Here is a 16600-nt window from a genome sequence, read left to right as displayed (position 1 = left end):
CATGCAGCCATCCCCTCCCTGCCTCCAGATTAGGAGAAAAGCAAGACCCAGGTGCCAGCCATCTCCACGTCCCACTGCAGGACGCAGGCCCCAGCCTAGCAAGGCTCTCCTCAACTGCCCGGAGCAGCTTCTCTTCCCATCCCATGGTCACCTGGCACAGGACCCTGCTGGGGACAGGGGGCAGTGAGCAGGAGGGGAGGTTGGCAGGTGTCTTCTTAGGCAGCAGAGCCACAGCTGTGAAGCTGACCTGGAGCAGCCTGGTCCCAGGCTCCTGACCGTTTCTGCCCCTGCTGCCTGCTTATGCCCAGAACCTAAAGGTCACACCCTGACTCTACCCCTCAAGAACAGAGGGCTTTCCTGCACTCACAGCAAAAACCCACAGGAGTTTTCTAATCAGAAGCCAATCCTATGTTTTCTGAACACATGGCCTGAGGGGTTCCTGGACCCTTCTCCTGGGTGGCTGGGTGGCACGTGGGAGACAGCTGCTGATGTCTCTGAAATCCTGAGTGGGGAGTCCACCGTCCACCTGGCTGGAGAAAGTTCCCTGAGGTTTGGAAGCTTTTAGGAAAAATGGCAAAGTATGGAGGTGAGCTGTGTGGGAGGACTTGTCAGGGGCAGGTTCACAGTACAAATGGCTTTTCCCCAGGTTTCTGCACCGAGAAGCCAGGAAGGGTGACTTGGAGAGCTCACTGCTCCAGCTGGCACAGACCAAGGGGCAGAAAGCCAAGGATCAAATGGGCCACTTTGCCTTGATATGTCTAGGAAGTCAGCTCATCGTCCACAGCCCTTCCCTGCAGGGCCAGAGGCTGCGCCCTCTCCAGGGATGCTCTAGCTTGCTGAAGATCTGACAGCTGGAGCCCTGGGTACCAAAAGATGGGGGGAGAAGCCAGAGGAGCACAGGCCTAGGCATCAGAAGGCAGGGGTCCATCTGTGCTCTGTTACTCCCGGCTCCTGAGACAAGCGCTTTGTCTCTGTGAGCCCCACCACCCCCACAGAGGGTGCAGTAACCAACAGACTGCACTGGTTGGGAAAACGTGGGGATGGGGAGAAGGAAGATACTCTACACCCCAACCCTCCGGGGAGGAAGCTGAGTTAGTACAGGGAATAGCCCCCCAGCCGAGGAGAGGAGGGCCCCAGACTGGTGTGGCGAGTGTAGCCAGAGGCACGCCCAACATCACAAGCCCAACAAGCCAGCCCCACTGGCTGCTCAAGACCACTGCAAACCCTTTTGGGACCCCGGAGGAGCCACCAAAGCAGCAAGCCAGGGTGAGAAACCTACTGCTGGGCAACAAAAGTCGGGTCACACCCTCCTGCTTCCAAAAAAGCCCCACTTTTCAACCACCTGACTCCCTCCCCTGGCCCTCTCTGCAGGGGTCCAGGGAGGTAGAAGGGTCCTCAGACACATTCCTGCAGCTGGGAACCATGAGAGCGACCTGTGTGTCTACAATTCTCACCAGAGCTTTGATCCCTGGGTATTTCTGGTCACTCACCCAAGGATCCAGCTCCCACCCAGCTCTGTCCACCCCAGTGGTCGGTCCTGGGGTGTGGGTGTGTGTGTGTGTGCAGTTGTGAGCAGAGATGTGGCTCCCCACCTCCCACTGTGGAGGCCCTTGCTAATCTTTCGAGGTTGATCCCAGAGCTTGGCCAAGCAGAGGAGGCCAGAGAGGAGCTGACCACGAGCAGAGTCTTGGCCAGAATGGCAGTCTCTCTGGCCCTCAGTCATGAAAGACCCTGTGATCTGAGAGGTGGGGGCTTGGCTGACCCTTCCCCTTGGAGGGCGGCCTGTTGTCGCCCCTGTGGAAGGCTGCAGGGGCACATGTCCCGGGGCCCACCTGGGTGTCTCTGTCACACACCCCACAGCATCTCCCTATATGGGAAAACCCCATGCTGCTTGCCAAACAGACAAGTCAGAAGTTGATCATATTAACTAAGCATTTTCCTAATTGTTGGTTTATCGATCACTGATGACTTGGAAGAGAACTGAACAGACTCTGAGAAAATTAGAACGAAGAGCTGCTTGCCAATTACACACCCATCAACCAGAAAGGACGCATCGCTGGCATTCTCCATAAGGAGCTATGATTCACAGAGTGCTGATTTGCACACAGCTCCCCAGAAACAGAACTGAGGTGTAAAAGAGGCACGTGCCTGCACGCCCCCCACCCGTGCCTCCCCCCCCCCCCCCCCACACAGATGTTATGAGCATGCAGCCAGGGCAACCACATCCAGGAGCCAACGGCACCCACTCCATCAACACCCCACCCTGTGTCTCCAGGGTAACCATGCGTAACCTAGAGGGGCGAGGCTTGCTCCCTGGCAGATAATACTGGGTCCCCAGGCTTCTGTTTGCCACGCGTATGAGCTAAAAATTTCCACATAAAGAGCTTTTTGTGGGCCTGCCAGGGCCAGACTAGGGAAAGAATGAGCTTCAGCAGCCTGGACGAGGCGTCAGCAGCAGCATCCCTAGGGTTTCAGAGTTGCTCTTGTGAGAGCCAGGCCCCGGGCAAGGCCAGGAAGGGGCTGACACAGGAGCCAGTGCGAGGCCTGCCTTTCCAGGGCGGGCGGCTGTGGGGCCAGGTGGACGCCAGGGATGAGGCTTCTGAGCTCATGGGTGACTCTTTCTCAAGACAGTCTCCTGGTCTTAGGCCCCAGCAAGGCCAGATCTGGGGAAACTGAAGCTGAGATTTGTGAGATGTGGGTCCATCCATGTCGTCGTCATCAGCAAGTGTTACTTGCTCAGTCGTGTGTCCGACTCTTTGCAACCCCATGGGCTGTAGCCCACCAGGCTCCTCTGTCTGTGGGATTCTCCAGGCAAAAATACTGGTCTGGGTGGCCATCCCCTTCTCCAGGGGACCTTCCTGACCCAGGGATTGAACCCACGTCTCCCACACTGCAGGCAGATTCATTACAACGGTAAAGGGAAACCATCATAGTTGACATTCATTTAGAGCCTCTTAGGTGCCACATGCCTTCTGCATAATCTCATTTAATTTTCACCTGGTCATCCCCATGTTCTGACAAGGAAACTAAGGTGAAAAAAGGCTAAGAAACTTGCCCCAAGTTACCCAGCCAGTAAGTGCCAGGGGAAGGATGCTTACTGTGGAACTCAGACCCTGTGCTCTGGCCCATAAACCCGCCAGGGACTGGGTCCTGAGAATGGATTCTCCAGAGGAGCACTTCTGAGCCCTAGCACCCACACTCGAGGCCAGGCAGCTCCCTGCTTACATGCCCGAAAGGGTCCAAGTGGTTGTTTGTCAGCTTCAGCTTCTGGAAGGAGACCAGCTGCCGCATCCAGTGGGCCCCCGTGGCAGGAGAATCCGGGTGCACGTACAGCCGTCCAGGCATGGCCGGCTCAGCCTTCCCTGCCACCATCCTGCCAACAGAGTGTGGAGAAGCCACGGTCGGTGATTGCCCTGCGGTCTTGGGGAGCCCAGATTTCCTGTCTCCCATCCCACAAGAGCAAATCTCCAGAGGCCTGAGAACCACATCACTGCTGGTGCTTACAGCACCGTCCATTTAGGGCTTTGGGGGTAAAAGGGCGGGGGGGGTGGCGCAGCGGAGAGGGTGCTGGGAGGGATAGCTGTCCTGAACCTCCCATATCTCACTGCAGTAGAGAAAGAGGAAAACTGTAGAGAAATGGGATGGTTTATTTGAAGGAGTGGGGCTAACCACAAGGGTGTCATGAGGAGATTTAGGCACTTCCATGTCTGGGTTGTATTTACATTTTTCACATGTTAGAAATAACATTATTTGGAGGTAGCTTCTCAGATGACAGAAACGATTTTCAGACTGCTTGCCCCCAAAACAATGGTGAGAAGTGAACTGGTAGCTGTTCGCTCAGGGAGAATCTGCCTTGAGTGCTAAACCAGCCCAGAGAGAGAACAGAACCAAGCTCCTGGTAGGACCCGGCCACCGAACCTGGCCTCCTGGGCTTGGGTTCTGCGACCTCACGTGCTGGGCTGTGGAGTCATTCATCCCTCCCACTCTCTCCTCAGGAGCTGTCCTAGGCTCCGGGGAGGCAGACAGGGAACATGAACGGGATGATCCAGGAAAAACCGCCTTCATTTACCGGGTCCCAGTTTGGATTTGGCCTTTAACCTGCCTGCTCTCCCTGGATGGTGGACATGCAGCTTAAGAGGGAGGGTCCTGGGGTGGGTGGGGGTGGGAGGAACTGGGAGATTGGGGGTGACACCTATACCCTACTGATGCTATACGTAAAACTGATAATGAATGAGAACATACTGTGTGGCACAGGAACTCTACTGTGCTCTGGCGACCTGAATGGGAAGGAAGTCCAAAGGGAGGGATGGATGTGTATATCTGGCTGGCTCAGTTTGCTCCACAGTGGAAACTAACACAACATCGTAAAGCAGCTGCACTCCAATAAAAATTACTTAAAAAAAAACAACACAAGAATTAAAAAAAAAAAAAAAGCAGGAGCAAGGGGGTGGAGAGACAAGAGACAGAGTCACAGCCCAGGATCTAAGTATGGACTGTCAAGGCCCCCAAGGAAAATGGCTCCTACCTTCTGCTGTACCCCCACCTCCAGCGCAGCCCTGTCAGAGCCTAGACCCACCCAGCGCTGGGGCTCATGCGTCACCCCACAGCCCAGTCACCCACCCTTGGGTGTCCACAGCCATGGGGAGAGCGCAGACTCTTGAGATCCATCAGACACCCAAACACTGTGGCTCGTTTTCACTCCAGCTCCCACCCCATCTGCAGCAGGTGTGCAGATGACCCTGTGGCTTCGGCAAGCCCGGTGCCTGAGCCTGCAGATCTGGCCAGTCACTGGGACTAACTGGTAAGTCCCCAGATCACATGGCAGGCGGGGGACGGGTGTGCATGAGTGGGAAGGCGGGTGACGTGAGGGTCCCAAGTTCTTACCATTTGTTGTCACAGAACTTGTAGCGGTGGTCATCTGCCGGGACGATGTCGATCAGCAGGATGTACTTGGTCTTGGGGTTCATGCCCGTGACCTTTACCTTGTAGCTGGGGAACATCCTCCTGGGGGAAGCCGAGGGGTAAGGCAGGGGCGGAGACAGCACCGGAGGGACGGCACAGTGCAGGTGAGATCTCGACACCAGTGGGAGCTTCCTGACCTCCTGTAAATCACCTCCCTCTCTGGCCAGGCCCTCCCACCTCCCCTACAAGGAAAGGGCTGCACAAGCCGCTCCTCTGAGTCCCTGCAGTTGTCAGCCTGTGGCTGTGAGCAGCTGAAGTACAGAGACCCTGCTCAGGACTTCAACACCAGCCAGGCTGCCTTCATCTTCCTCCTGTCTGTCATCCATACACAACAGAAGTTCCAGGGGGTCATTCCAGGGGACCAGAGCAGAAGACCTGGGAATCCCTGGCAGCTTCCTCTACGGTCCATGAGATGCCACCTCTGGGTCATGTCTCTATGGAAACAAACCCCCAGCCTCAAACCAGCTTGCAGGAGAGTGCTGCGGGGTCTCTGGATGCCTGCTGTGTATGGAGAAGAGGTGTTTATCCCTGTGAATGCCTTGTCTGGGCCTGTGCACACTAACTGGGTCTCAGGGAAGGTCAGTCCAGGAACACTGAGGAGAAGAGCATGGATTTCTAGAACCACCCTGCTGTGGTCCACAGCCTGGCCCCACCACTGACAAACCAAGATGCCTTAGGCAACTGGCTTGGATGTTTTTACACCTTGGTTTCCCTATCTCTAAAGTGGTGAAAGAAAGTGAAAGTGTTCATCGCTCAGTCCCTATGGCTTATAGCCCACCAGGCTCCTTCATCCATGGAGTTCTCCAGGCAAGAATACTGGAGTGGGTTGCCATTTCCTTCTCTACTCCAAAGGGGGGACGCTATCAATACACCCATCTCACAGGTTGCTGGGTGGATTGAAGGAATCCACTTTTGGCTCTTACCATTGACCCTGACTGCTCTCCTTCCTCTGCAGGAGGTATGACCGACCTCCATGAAAAAAGACTCATCAAAAAGAAAGTCTTCCAGTTCCTGCAGCCCATGCTGAAACTGCCCAGGACCCCGAGGCTCAGGGGACATTTTGGAGAGGGACACTACCTGGGACCTCTCAGCGCACCCACACCTACAACAACATGTACACATACCTGTGGGCTATCCCCCTGGTCACCAGGTCCCTGACCCTGGACTTCCCCAGAGGGGAACTTCCTCACGGTCCTCATCAGACCCTCGCACCGCTTCCTAGCTGACCTTTTACAAAGATGCCTCCAAGAGAGGCAGGATCAAATCCAGCAGGATATACCAAGACAACTGGGATCCAGATCCCCAGAGCCAACAGAGTGCCCACGCGGTCCACTCTGGGAAAGCCAACAGGGGACCTCTGGCTCTCACGAAGCCAAGAGACAGCACAGGGACCCTCGAGAGTAGCTGTCCTAAGCGCCTCACAAACAGATGACCAGAGTCTCCCATTGCGTCAACATGGAACCAGCTTACCTCCACAGGGCAGGGCTTCCAGAAGGGATCAAGGCCTGCCCCCAAGCCCACAGACCCTACAGCAAGCCCAGAACCCTGAGGCGGAGCGTGCCCTGGCCTTTGCACCCTCCCTGGTTGAAGGACAGGCCCTTGAGAGCCTTGCCAGGGGCCAGGGGTACAGGAGCCGTGTGACCCTGTGTGTGCCCAAGCACATGAGTTTGCCGACCCAGAGGAGTGCGCATGCGTGCATGTGTGCGTGCCTGGAGGGAGGAGGGAAGTTCTCGCTGCAAGTCTAGGGACTTATAAACCGTGTGGAAGAATTTGTCTCAGATGTCAACTGAAAGCATTTTCGAATGTCCACCCCACCCCCTCTCCAGGAATGGGTGGAGCGAGAGGACCCAACCCTGCCTCCTGCTTACCAGCCCCTTGCCCAACCCTGGGGGCGCAGCTGGAGGCTGCACCGCCTGGTTCCTGGCCTTGTGAGCCTGAGACTGAAGGGGAGGGAGGGAGGCGGCCCTTGCCTCAGCTCCCCTCATCCCTGGGGGAAGGCCAAGAATCCCGTCCCCTGCAGGCTACCATTTTGCAACAACTACAGAAACAGCCACAGAATGACTTGGAGCTCTCCCGGCATCAGGACCCTGTACTTGGCCTGTTTCTCCTCCAATCACTCCAGGTGGCAACAGCAGAGGACAGACCCGGCTTCCCCCCACCCCCGGCCGGTGACCACAAAGGGGGCAGATAAGACGGCTGGCTGCCACTGCCACAGTCTTTATAATCTAGGTTGGTGGCGGGGGGGCAGCAGGGTACTAGATCCTATTTTTTTCCCTTCTACTCCCTACCACATTTAAAAAAAGATTTTCTTGATGTCTTTATTGAATTTGTTACAATATTGTTTCTGTTTTATGTTGTGGTTTTTTGGCCCCAAGGCATGTGGGATCCCAGCTCCTCAACTAGGGATCAAACCCATACCCTCCCCATCGGAAGGTGAAGTCTTCACGGCTGGACCACCGCCAGGGAAGTCCCTCCCTACTGCAGTTCATCTCAGCAGCTCAGGAGGCCAGGCTGACATGACTGGTACTTTTTAGGAGGCAGGCGAGGAGCTTGTGCTCAGCCGCTCAAGGCCTGGGGCCGCTGTCCTGTGATTTGGCCTTTCCTGGAAGCTGGGTGTGGACCAGATTCCCAGCTGATAACAGCCTTCAAGAGGTTCTGACGGAGTTGGGGCAGGACAGGAAGGTGTCTCCTAGCCTCTGCCTCCCTTTCCCCTCTTCTGAGGGCAGGAGCCCTCAGAAGTCAGAAGGAAGGATGAGGTAGGTGGTCTCAGAGTGGATTCAAAGGTTCTTTGCTCCAGGATGAGCAGGCCCAGGCTCAGTGAGCACCCCTGACTTCGTGGAAACAGGTATCTTCATCTCTCTGAGGATCCAGTGTGGTGGCTGTTTCTGGACCATGGAGGATGCAGGCCCTGGGGACCCTGGGCCCCCTCATCTCCCCACCTAGGGGGCTCCAGAAGGATAAAGGCCCTCTGTGCGTGAAAGGCGAAGGAAGAAGGTGAGGCCCACCAGCCCGCCAGCCTCCTGCCCCAGCTGATGGCATCTGCCCCTTGGTTCCAGAGGGGCTGAGCTTGGAGCCCAGAGGCCTGGCGTTGGAGTGTGCCCCAGGAGGGCAGGACGCAGGCCACAGGGGCCAGGAAGGCCTGGGAGCCACGACTTGCCCTGGGCTCGCCCTGCACTCTACAGGTCCTCTCTGTTGCAATAGATGAAACCACAGATGAAACCGTCTGAACTGCTTCTGTGATTTAGGATGGAAAAAAGATACCCGAAAACCAACCCCTTTGGGGGGAAGTGAACCCCTCAGAGGGACAGGGAGGGGAGACGTGACTCTGCGCAGCCCGTGTGGCACTCAGCCCTGGCACCCGGCTGGCAGGGAAGTCCTGTCTTACTTGTGCCCAGCACCCATAGCCACCCAGAGGCGGGCTCCGCGAGCCTTCTGTCCTGCCCGCTCCGCACCCCTTGCACGTGCACCGCGGGCCTCCTTTCCCGGCTCTGGGTCCCCGCCCCCTCAGGGCACTCTGAGGGACCTCGCGGAAACCACTCCGCCAGGGGATAAACAAGCCGCCTGTCCTGCCGGGAGGAGATGAAAGCCTGGGGGTTTCTCCTCTGATCATGAAACAGGCTCTGGAAGGGTGTGGGCCTGGAGCCTTATCTACCATACTAGGAAATGGTTTTAGAATGAACTGCTAAAACAAGCTTCCTTGGACGTTTCTTGGTGTTGGAGGCTTTCGGGGCGCGGGGCAAGGGTCTGGGGCATTTGGATTTTGGCAACAAACCAGTAAATACAAACGATGCTGAGACAGGGGCCAACAAGCTTCATCTGGGCTCAGAGAGCTGTGGGGTGCCAGGGCCTGGGCCCAAAGAGGGGGCAAAATTCAAGGTGCTGACCTGTTCCCTCTCCACCAATCCTGCAAGGAGCTGGGGTAGCAGGGAAGAGAGGACCTGGGGGATTGGACAGATTCTCTCCAATCAGCGGGGACCCCAAACTCCAAGTCCACTGCAGTCCCAGCTTCCTGGGGCTCAGGAATCCCAGGAGCAGCTATGTGTGCTTCCCTGAAAATGTAGTTGCAAAATCAAATCCAAGGGGTGAGAAGCCTGGAGAAGGCTTTTGAGGTGGGTAGAAGTGGTGACTGGGAGGGCAGACAAGGGATGCTGGGGGTCAGTAATGTTCTGCTTCTTTATCCGGGTGGTGGTAACACCGGTGTGTTCAGTTTGTAGAAGTCCATAGGGCTGTACAATTAAGACTTGTTCACTTTTCTGCAGGAATGTTCCACTTCAATAAAATTGACATTAAAAATTATATATATGTGTGTATATATCATAAAGATGTGTACACACACAGAGGCCAGAGTTTGAAAGGAAAGGGCTTTAGGAAAAGGGTAGGGGGTCCACAGAAAACCCCATCTATTTTCTATGCCTAGTGTCTGAGGGTCTTAAAGAAGAATTCTGGGTGTGTTGGGAACAGGCTGGGGCCCAGCAACTAAGGCTGAGTTTGGGGGTGGGAGGTAGAGGGTGCCATTTAATACTGAGACCAAAGCTTTTGTAGCCAAATGATTTCTGAGAGCAATGGACAGAGCAATGTAATTTATTTCCACTTAATACACACACACACATTCACATACTCACACACACATGCACAGAGTTTTCTACTTCTCTCAAAGCATTTTTCAGAAATATTTTCCCTAAGATGGGGGCAGGAAAGAGGGTGTGTGGAATGGATGCTGTTTTGGAAGACCAGTTGGTTCTCTGAGATTTTTTTTTTTTTTTTTGAAGACACTTCCTTCTGATAGACTTTTGCTTTCAGAAAATACTTTAGAAAGAGATCAAAGCACTCTCTCCCCAGCCCACTTTCCCAGTGTCTTCAACCCTTACTTCTCTTATCACCCACGCCACTGGGCTCTGACGCTCTGTATACAGAGCGAGGGCAATTGGCTTTGAAGCCCCGGATTAAGCCGGGCCAAATCCTTGCCTCAGAATAACAAACAATACAGGTTCAACAGGAGTTCTCATCAGTAGTTCATTTTTCAAACACAAATTCACTGTCACTAACACAAGCAACATTGAACTCAACAGGCTATGAAGGCTGATAGTGGAGATTTATCTGGTGGCAAAACCATGACCTAGGAGCAGAGCAGTCAGACGGTTAGGAAATTTTCATATTGGGGAGGTTTTTATTTAAATTTTGTGGAGCTCACTTTTATCTGTGTTTGGGAGAAAAGGCAGTTTCTCACATGGATCAAGCTTGGCAGAGATGTGAGGTAGCAGAGAGGGCCCTGCTCTCTGCAGTTAAGGGCATAAACTCTCTGGGTGCAGCCTTCTGAGAGGCTTAGAGAACACTCTGGCCCCATTTGACACCCGACTTCAGGGCTTCCTGAGCATTCAGAAATCAGCTGTCTGGAACTGTGGCTGGCGTGTTATTCACCCTCTCGCGTTGTCAGAGAACTTAAAGTCACTGTCCGATGAAGGAGACCCTGTTTCCCTTTGGCCGTCAGCTCTCCACAGGCTTAAGGCATAACTAAGGACTCACAGTGGCTTGAGAACATTCGGGCTCCTTTTCTCCAGCCCCACTCCTTCAGCCAGAGAGCAGTCGTGGCCCTAACCAGCCAGGGTCTCTAGGGTAGCACTAGAACTCCACCTTGAGCAGGCCCCCATAAACAAGCAATCAAGGGGATTTCTCAAAGTTGGGGTTTCGTTCAGGGGGTGGGGCATCACTTCTTGGCTTGTGTAGAACCTGGTAACTGCCTAACCCTGCTGCTATGGGCAAGTGCCAAAAGCCTCCCCTTCTCAGGGGTCGGGTTTATGTTCTCTTGGTTCTCCAGCTCAGGCAGTCTAGGACTCTATGACACAAGGTTCAGGAGAAACATCGAGAAACAGAAGTGTCCCAGGAAGGCCGATGGTACAGAGCACAAAGAAGAAAAGAGCGAGAGGCACTGGACAGGACACGGAGGAGCCAGGAGCGTGAGCAAAGCAAGCTGCCTTTCAAGGCTGCTGTGGGCGGGAGGCAGGGGGAGGAGGTGGACACAGGGGTCAGAGCGGTGAAAGTGGTCTCTGAAGTCAGTGGGCAGCTAGGCAGGGGGTTCTGTGAGAACCATGCTGGCAGGGGATGAGGCTAGTGACTTTCCTAAGCACTAGGCTGGTGCAAGGAAAACTTTCTGCCAGAGAAATGAAAGACTGCGATGGATCCTTAATTGGCCAACATCATCACGGCCATTTAAAAATTATTTTCATCATTCCCTGAGGTCCATCTCTAAGCCTCCATTAGGATCAGGCACAAATATCTGCCTGAAGCCAGTCACCTCTGGAAATGTGGGATGTGTCTGTGTGTGTGTGTGTGTGTGTGTGTGTGTGTGTGTGTGTGTGTGAGTTGGGAGAGGGAGGGAGGAGGCCTCATGCAGGTGCAGGAAACCCCACTGAGGAGAATCACAAATGCCTTTTGTTTTAAAAGGCAGGGGCCAGGCATGCCCAAAGAGCATGCCGGCCATTCATTTTCAAGAGACAAGGTTATTTCTGCAGCCTAAAAATGGAAGTTCTGGATCTTTCTCTTCTTTCCTTCCCTATATCCCAGCAGTAACAAGAAATAACCACCTCTCCCATTCACATCTATAATCCACTTAGCAATTTGCCAAGCACTGCTCACAATATCCCTGGTTTGAATCTCAGAGTAACTGAAAAAGAAAGAACGGCAGGTAGGTCTACAGTCGCCATCCTGTTTGAACAAATACCTCTGAGCCACAGGAAATTTGGGGACTACCCCAAGTGCACACAGCTAGGATAAGGCGGGCTCGTGACACCTGGCCCCCACTGTCCTCAGTGAGTGCTCCATGAGGCACTCCCCTCACCACATCCCCCCGATATATCTTCCCTCCCCTTCCCAAGTGCAGCAAACTCAAGCCCTGACATCTTGTTCCTTCCCTGATAGAAGCCCTGGATGGCCATAGCACCTCCCTGACTTAGGCAAGAGGGCAGGGAAGTGCCCAGACCCCCATCCCCAACAAAACAAAAAGAAAATTTGCAAGGCCTGTCAGTGGGCAGACTGGAAGGACCCAGCACCCCTACTCCGTGTACAGCAAACCATCAGCTTTTTATGTCCTTTGACGCATCATTCCCTAAGCAGCTCAGCGGAAGTTCTCTAAAAAGGAGAGGAAAAACGCTGAGTAAATGCCGGACCTTTCTCTAATTGTGATGAACGGAATTCGCTAGCATTTACCGTGTGCTTACATGTGCCAGGAGCCGTGCTAGGGCTTTACAGGCAACTGTACAAAGACCTCTTATTTTACAGATGGAGATGAGGAGAGAGCAGAGACGCTAAAATACCTGGCCGGAGGGCTGCACAGATGGAAGGAGGTGAGCGGAACCGGAAGCCCCAAGTCGGACTCCCCATTCCTGGCGCCTGATGCTTCGCCATCTTATTCCTCAGAAAACTCAGCTAGGGGCCCACGGCCAGACAAAGGGACACTTTCACCCCTAAACTGTACCCCGAGACCAAAATCGCGTGTGAGTTGGTGGAGGGGGCAGAGTAGAGGGAAGGGACTCCGGAACCTGAACTTTCTCCAGGTTCGGTCTGCAGCAAGCCCCCTTCACCTGATAACCACCCCCTCGCGGTTCCAGCCCCGCCCGGGCCGCGCCACCCCAGCGAATGTCTCCATCCTGCCCGGGTCCGCGGCTTCCTCCTCTCTCCCTCTCCTCCCGGGTCTCTCCCACAGACACCAGCGCATTTTAAAGATGTTTCCACTTTATAAATCATTCCTCTCTGGCAGCCACCCGAGGACTGCTCCCCGAACAACACACACACACACACACACACACAGCCGAAGGGTGCCTTCTCCTTGGCTGAAGGGGACTGGCAACGGCCGAGCGGCACCATGAGATGAGAGCCTTGGGGTTCACGCTCCCCACCACCCATCCCCACAAAATTTAGGGAAACAGGAAAACATGGTCCAGTCCCCTTCCTCCATCTGTGGAGGGGCCTCTCCGAGTCCCCAGTCAATGCGACCCTGAGCAGGTCCCCAAAGGGAGGCGGACAAAGCTGCACCCCCACCCCCACGCCCCCAGGGCCCAAAAGTTCTGGAGCTGGGACCTGCGGCAGCACCACCCGAATTTGCATTTCATTTGCATAACACTGCCCCGCCCCTGCCTCCAGTCCCGCCGGTGCCCGCTGCTCCCTGGGCCGTGCAGCTCCCTACCGGCTGCCCGCGGCCAGTTCAGAAGCTCGGGCAGACCCGGAGCTAAGGCCTGAATGGCGGAGGAGGCTGAGTTATCCTCCTCTGGGCTGAAGATCTAGGGGGCTGCTAAGGGAGCCCCTGGGGACCCCCAGCGCCCCCGTGTGTCACCCACCCCGAAGGGAAACCAGCGCTGACCTGCCGGCCTTGGTGATGATCATCTCGGTGCCCGCCTCGTGGAACTTCTTCCAGAGCTCCTTCTCATGCAGGCCCACCTTGATGTTCTCGATGGTCTAGGGAGGGCAGGGAGGGACTCGTGTCGGCCTGGCCCAGGGCTCAGAAAGGAGGACACAGGCCCGAGGGGCCAAGCGGGACACTGCCAGCCCCGCTAGGAGCCCAGGCTCCTGGCGTCCTGGCAGATTTCGTTTCACAAAAAGGTTCTGTACCACTGGTGAATTTTTAAAAATGTGAATGTAATCAGTGAGTCGCTCTTCTTCGGAGCTGCACCTACAGACGGGCCCACAGAGGACACGCAAACCGACCTTGCCTGGGTCAACGACACACTCCTATACAAACATAAACACTCTACCTAACACGGCCACAGACTTGCGGGCAGACACACCGACCTGGGAGGGGCACCTCTGCCCCCAACCGACAGCGCCGCACTGGCAGACGCGGCCTGCAGACCCGCACAGGCAGAGGGCGTGCACAGGGTCACGGTGACGTCCGTCCCCTCGGCCCCCGGAGCTGGACGGATTCCCGCAGCCACCGGACCAGGGGCCACTCTCCTCGCCTGGTCCCAAGGCTTTCGCCTCTCGTCCTCTCCAGGTCGAGGCGCCGGACCCTTTTCCCGGGCTCGCTGCACTGCGGGGTACCCCCTCTGGCCTGTCCCAGAGCAGCCTCGAGAGCGCATAGTGGAGGAAGGACTAAAGGCAGAGAAGGCGCCCTGCCCGGGGGAGCGCGGCAGTCCTGCCCGCACTGAGGCGGGTTGGACAGACGCTGGCGGCCCTGCAGACAGATCGAAGCCCGACCTACACGAGACGGCCGGCCGGGCCCTTACCTGCTCGGCGGCGGCGGCGGCGGTGGCAACGGCAACGTCGGAGCCGGGGCCCGGGGGGCTGGCGAGCGAGGCTCCGCTGAGGCCTGGCGCGGCCAGCGCGGGCTCCGGGGCGTTGGCAGCGTTGGCGGCGCTGGCGGCGCTGGCCTCGCCGAGCGCGGCTCCCGGGGCCCGGAAGGCCTCCTCGCTCTCCGACAGGCCCTTATCCTGCAGCATCTCCTGTGGGCACAGCACACACGAGTCACATGCCCCGGTCCACACTTGCCTGGGACCCCGCAGCCCTCTGGAGCCTGGCCGTGAGGGGGCTTCGGCCCTGGCGCACGTGGACCCCGCCCCCTCCTGAGCTGGAGGAGGGAGAATACCCGGGGGCCAGGACCCTTTCCTCCTCCCTCCAGGTCTGGACCTGCGAGGGTTTGTGCGCGGTTCAAGGTCCTGCCTGCCCCTGGGTGTGGGGCTGTGCGATGAGTAGGTCTGGGGGAAGGACCGCCCTCTCGGCATGGCCCCAGCTGCACCCCGAGTCGCTCCTCCTGCTGGGCTCCAGTGGAGCCTGAAGCCTGGTTCTTTTTCGGCTGATCCTCCATCACTGGGGTCCAGGTTCCCTCTTGGCCCAGGGCAGCTAGGACCCTTTCTGAGCCGGAGGAGAGGAGAGTCAGGTCAGGAAGGGAGGGCCCAGGTTCGGGGGGCTCCACACCAGCAGAGAGGGCCTCTCTGTTGAGTGGCCTCTCAGGCCCTGGCTCACTCCCCTTCCCTAACCCACTCCCTCCGACAGCAACTCGGTAGATGATTCCTGAACCAAAGGGTTTCCTCCTGCACGGTCCCGCTCCCTCGCTACCTGTGCGGCACCCACGCATGCACACACATACTCACACCCAGACGCAGCTGGCAAGTCACCCAAGGAGCCACATTTCCCTAGGGTCGCTCTGATTCAGGCCCTGAACTCAGCCAGGGGCACTCCAGCCTGCGCCCTCACGTGCACACTGGCTGGCTCAGTCACTCACATTTTTAGTTACAAAGGGCTCTGCTTTGGGAAAAGGACCCAGACCCCTCCCAGCTAAGGACCAGGCCAGCGGGGTGGGCCCAGTTCACCAGCACAGCCTAGTCCTGCCCCTTCCCCAAGCGACTAGGACTATTCACCCTCTTGCTCATGTGCCTGCTCCCTTCTGGAAGCTGGTCCTGGGGTGTCAGGATGAGAGCCCAGCCTGCAAGGACCTACCTGTCCTGCCTCCATCGTGGGTGCATCCCTGCATTATCTCTGCTTCTCCTTTCCACCTCCTAGCTCTTCTCCCTTCATCTGGATCTGGGCAAGCTCTAGGGAGGCTTTCTAAATGTCCAGGGGCCTCTTTTGTGACCAAATGTTCCCCCTTTCTCCTCCTACCTTCTTTCTGTCCTCCCCAGGATCTCTCTGGGCATTCCACGGCCCAGGCCTCTCCTCCACTGGCCTCCTCATCCCAGGCCTAGACATCGGCTCCCAGGGCCTCACAAAGTAAACAAGCCAAGTGCAACGGAGGAGATAAAAAGGGGCCGGGGCCAGTTGGGGCTGGGAAAAGCCCATAAAGATAAGGCCGACAGCCCTGCCGGTCCTTGAGCCACGGGCACGGAGGACGCAGGCCCGCAGGGCATAGCCAATGCCAGCACGGTCCCTGGGCCACAGGCGGGTTGCGGGACTGAGCCTAGAAACCCCGGAGACCCCACGAAAGGGGACACCGCACCACCACCACGAGGGTGGTTATGCACTCTGGCCCAGGCGTTGGTTCCGATTATATCTGGGGTCAGCCTGGATGGGGCCCAGGGGTCCGCTGGTCCAGGTGTGGCGGGCCCCCGGGCCGGGAGGGACCGCCTGGTGAGATGCTCTCCTGGCCGCTAGGTCCCCTGCGGGGCACTTGTCACGCGACGCCCCGCGACTTGCACCGCGCTCTCTCGGTCCTGCCCCGTGCGGAGCACATCCGTGGCCCGCGGTCACTGAGCGCCAGTCTCGACGAGGGACGAGTGCTGTGCGGGGTTCTCCTTCCCCAACTCGAGGTTCGCCTCTTCCTTGTCTCTCAGCCACGCAGCCACATCCCGACATCCCGACGATTCGCCTTCCCTGGAGCTCTCCGCTCGTTTCTTTCTCTTCCCGCCCGGCACGAGCAGACCCGAGGTCCGGTCCGCTCGGACCCCTAACCCCGGCGCGCTGGGACGCCGGTACCAGCAGGTCCGGCACCAGCCAAGGGCCGCGGCCGGCGCTCGCCCTGCTCCTAGAGCCCTCTGCGGGCGCGGCCGGTCGGCTCTGCGCCCTATGCGCTCGGGTCCGTCACTTTCAGCTGTCTCGTTTTTTAAGGATAGCATTTTTCTTTCCATTTCTAGATTACTGGTGATACTTTTCTTGTGCTGGGGAATTGTTAATAGTTTATACTATTTTAAGCATTTTAATTATCTTTATTATCAGA

At 56.7% G+C, this 16600-nt stretch overlaps 1 protein-coding gene across 2 annotated transcripts in view; it reads right to left on the bottom strand.

Moving 5' to 3' along the window:
- TBX4 (T-box transcription factor 4) overlaps positions 1-14434 on the bottom strand; it is a 27826-nt gene extending 13392 nt beyond the window's left edge. The window contains exons 1-4 of one of the 2 annotated variants that reach the window (XM_040244158.1): positions 14178-14434; positions 13316-13410; positions 4885-5004; positions 3226-3373 (exon numbers count right to left, since the gene is read on the bottom strand). In XM_040244158.1, coding sequence (XP_040100092.1) covers positions 3226-3373; positions 4885-5004; positions 13316-13410; positions 14178-14390 — 576 coding nt within the window. In that variant the 5' untranslated portion in view covers positions 14391-14434. The remainder of the gene's footprint in view (positions 1-3225; positions 3374-4884; positions 5005-13315; positions 13411-14177) is intronic. The other variant, XM_040244160.1, reaches the window with a different exon arrangement.
- Positions 14435-16600: the final 2166 nt, after the last annotated feature.

Source organism: Oryx dammah, unplaced genomic scaffold (assembly GCF_014754425.2).
Source record: "Oryx dammah isolate SB20612 unplaced genomic scaffold, SCBI_Odam_1.1 HiC_scaffold_8, whole genome shotgun sequence".
Lineage (NCBI taxonomy): Eukaryota > Metazoa > Chordata > Mammalia > Artiodactyla > Bovidae > Oryx > Oryx dammah.
Note: the sequence above shows the minus strand (reverse complement) of the source record. Positions and strands in the feature narration are given on the sequence as shown.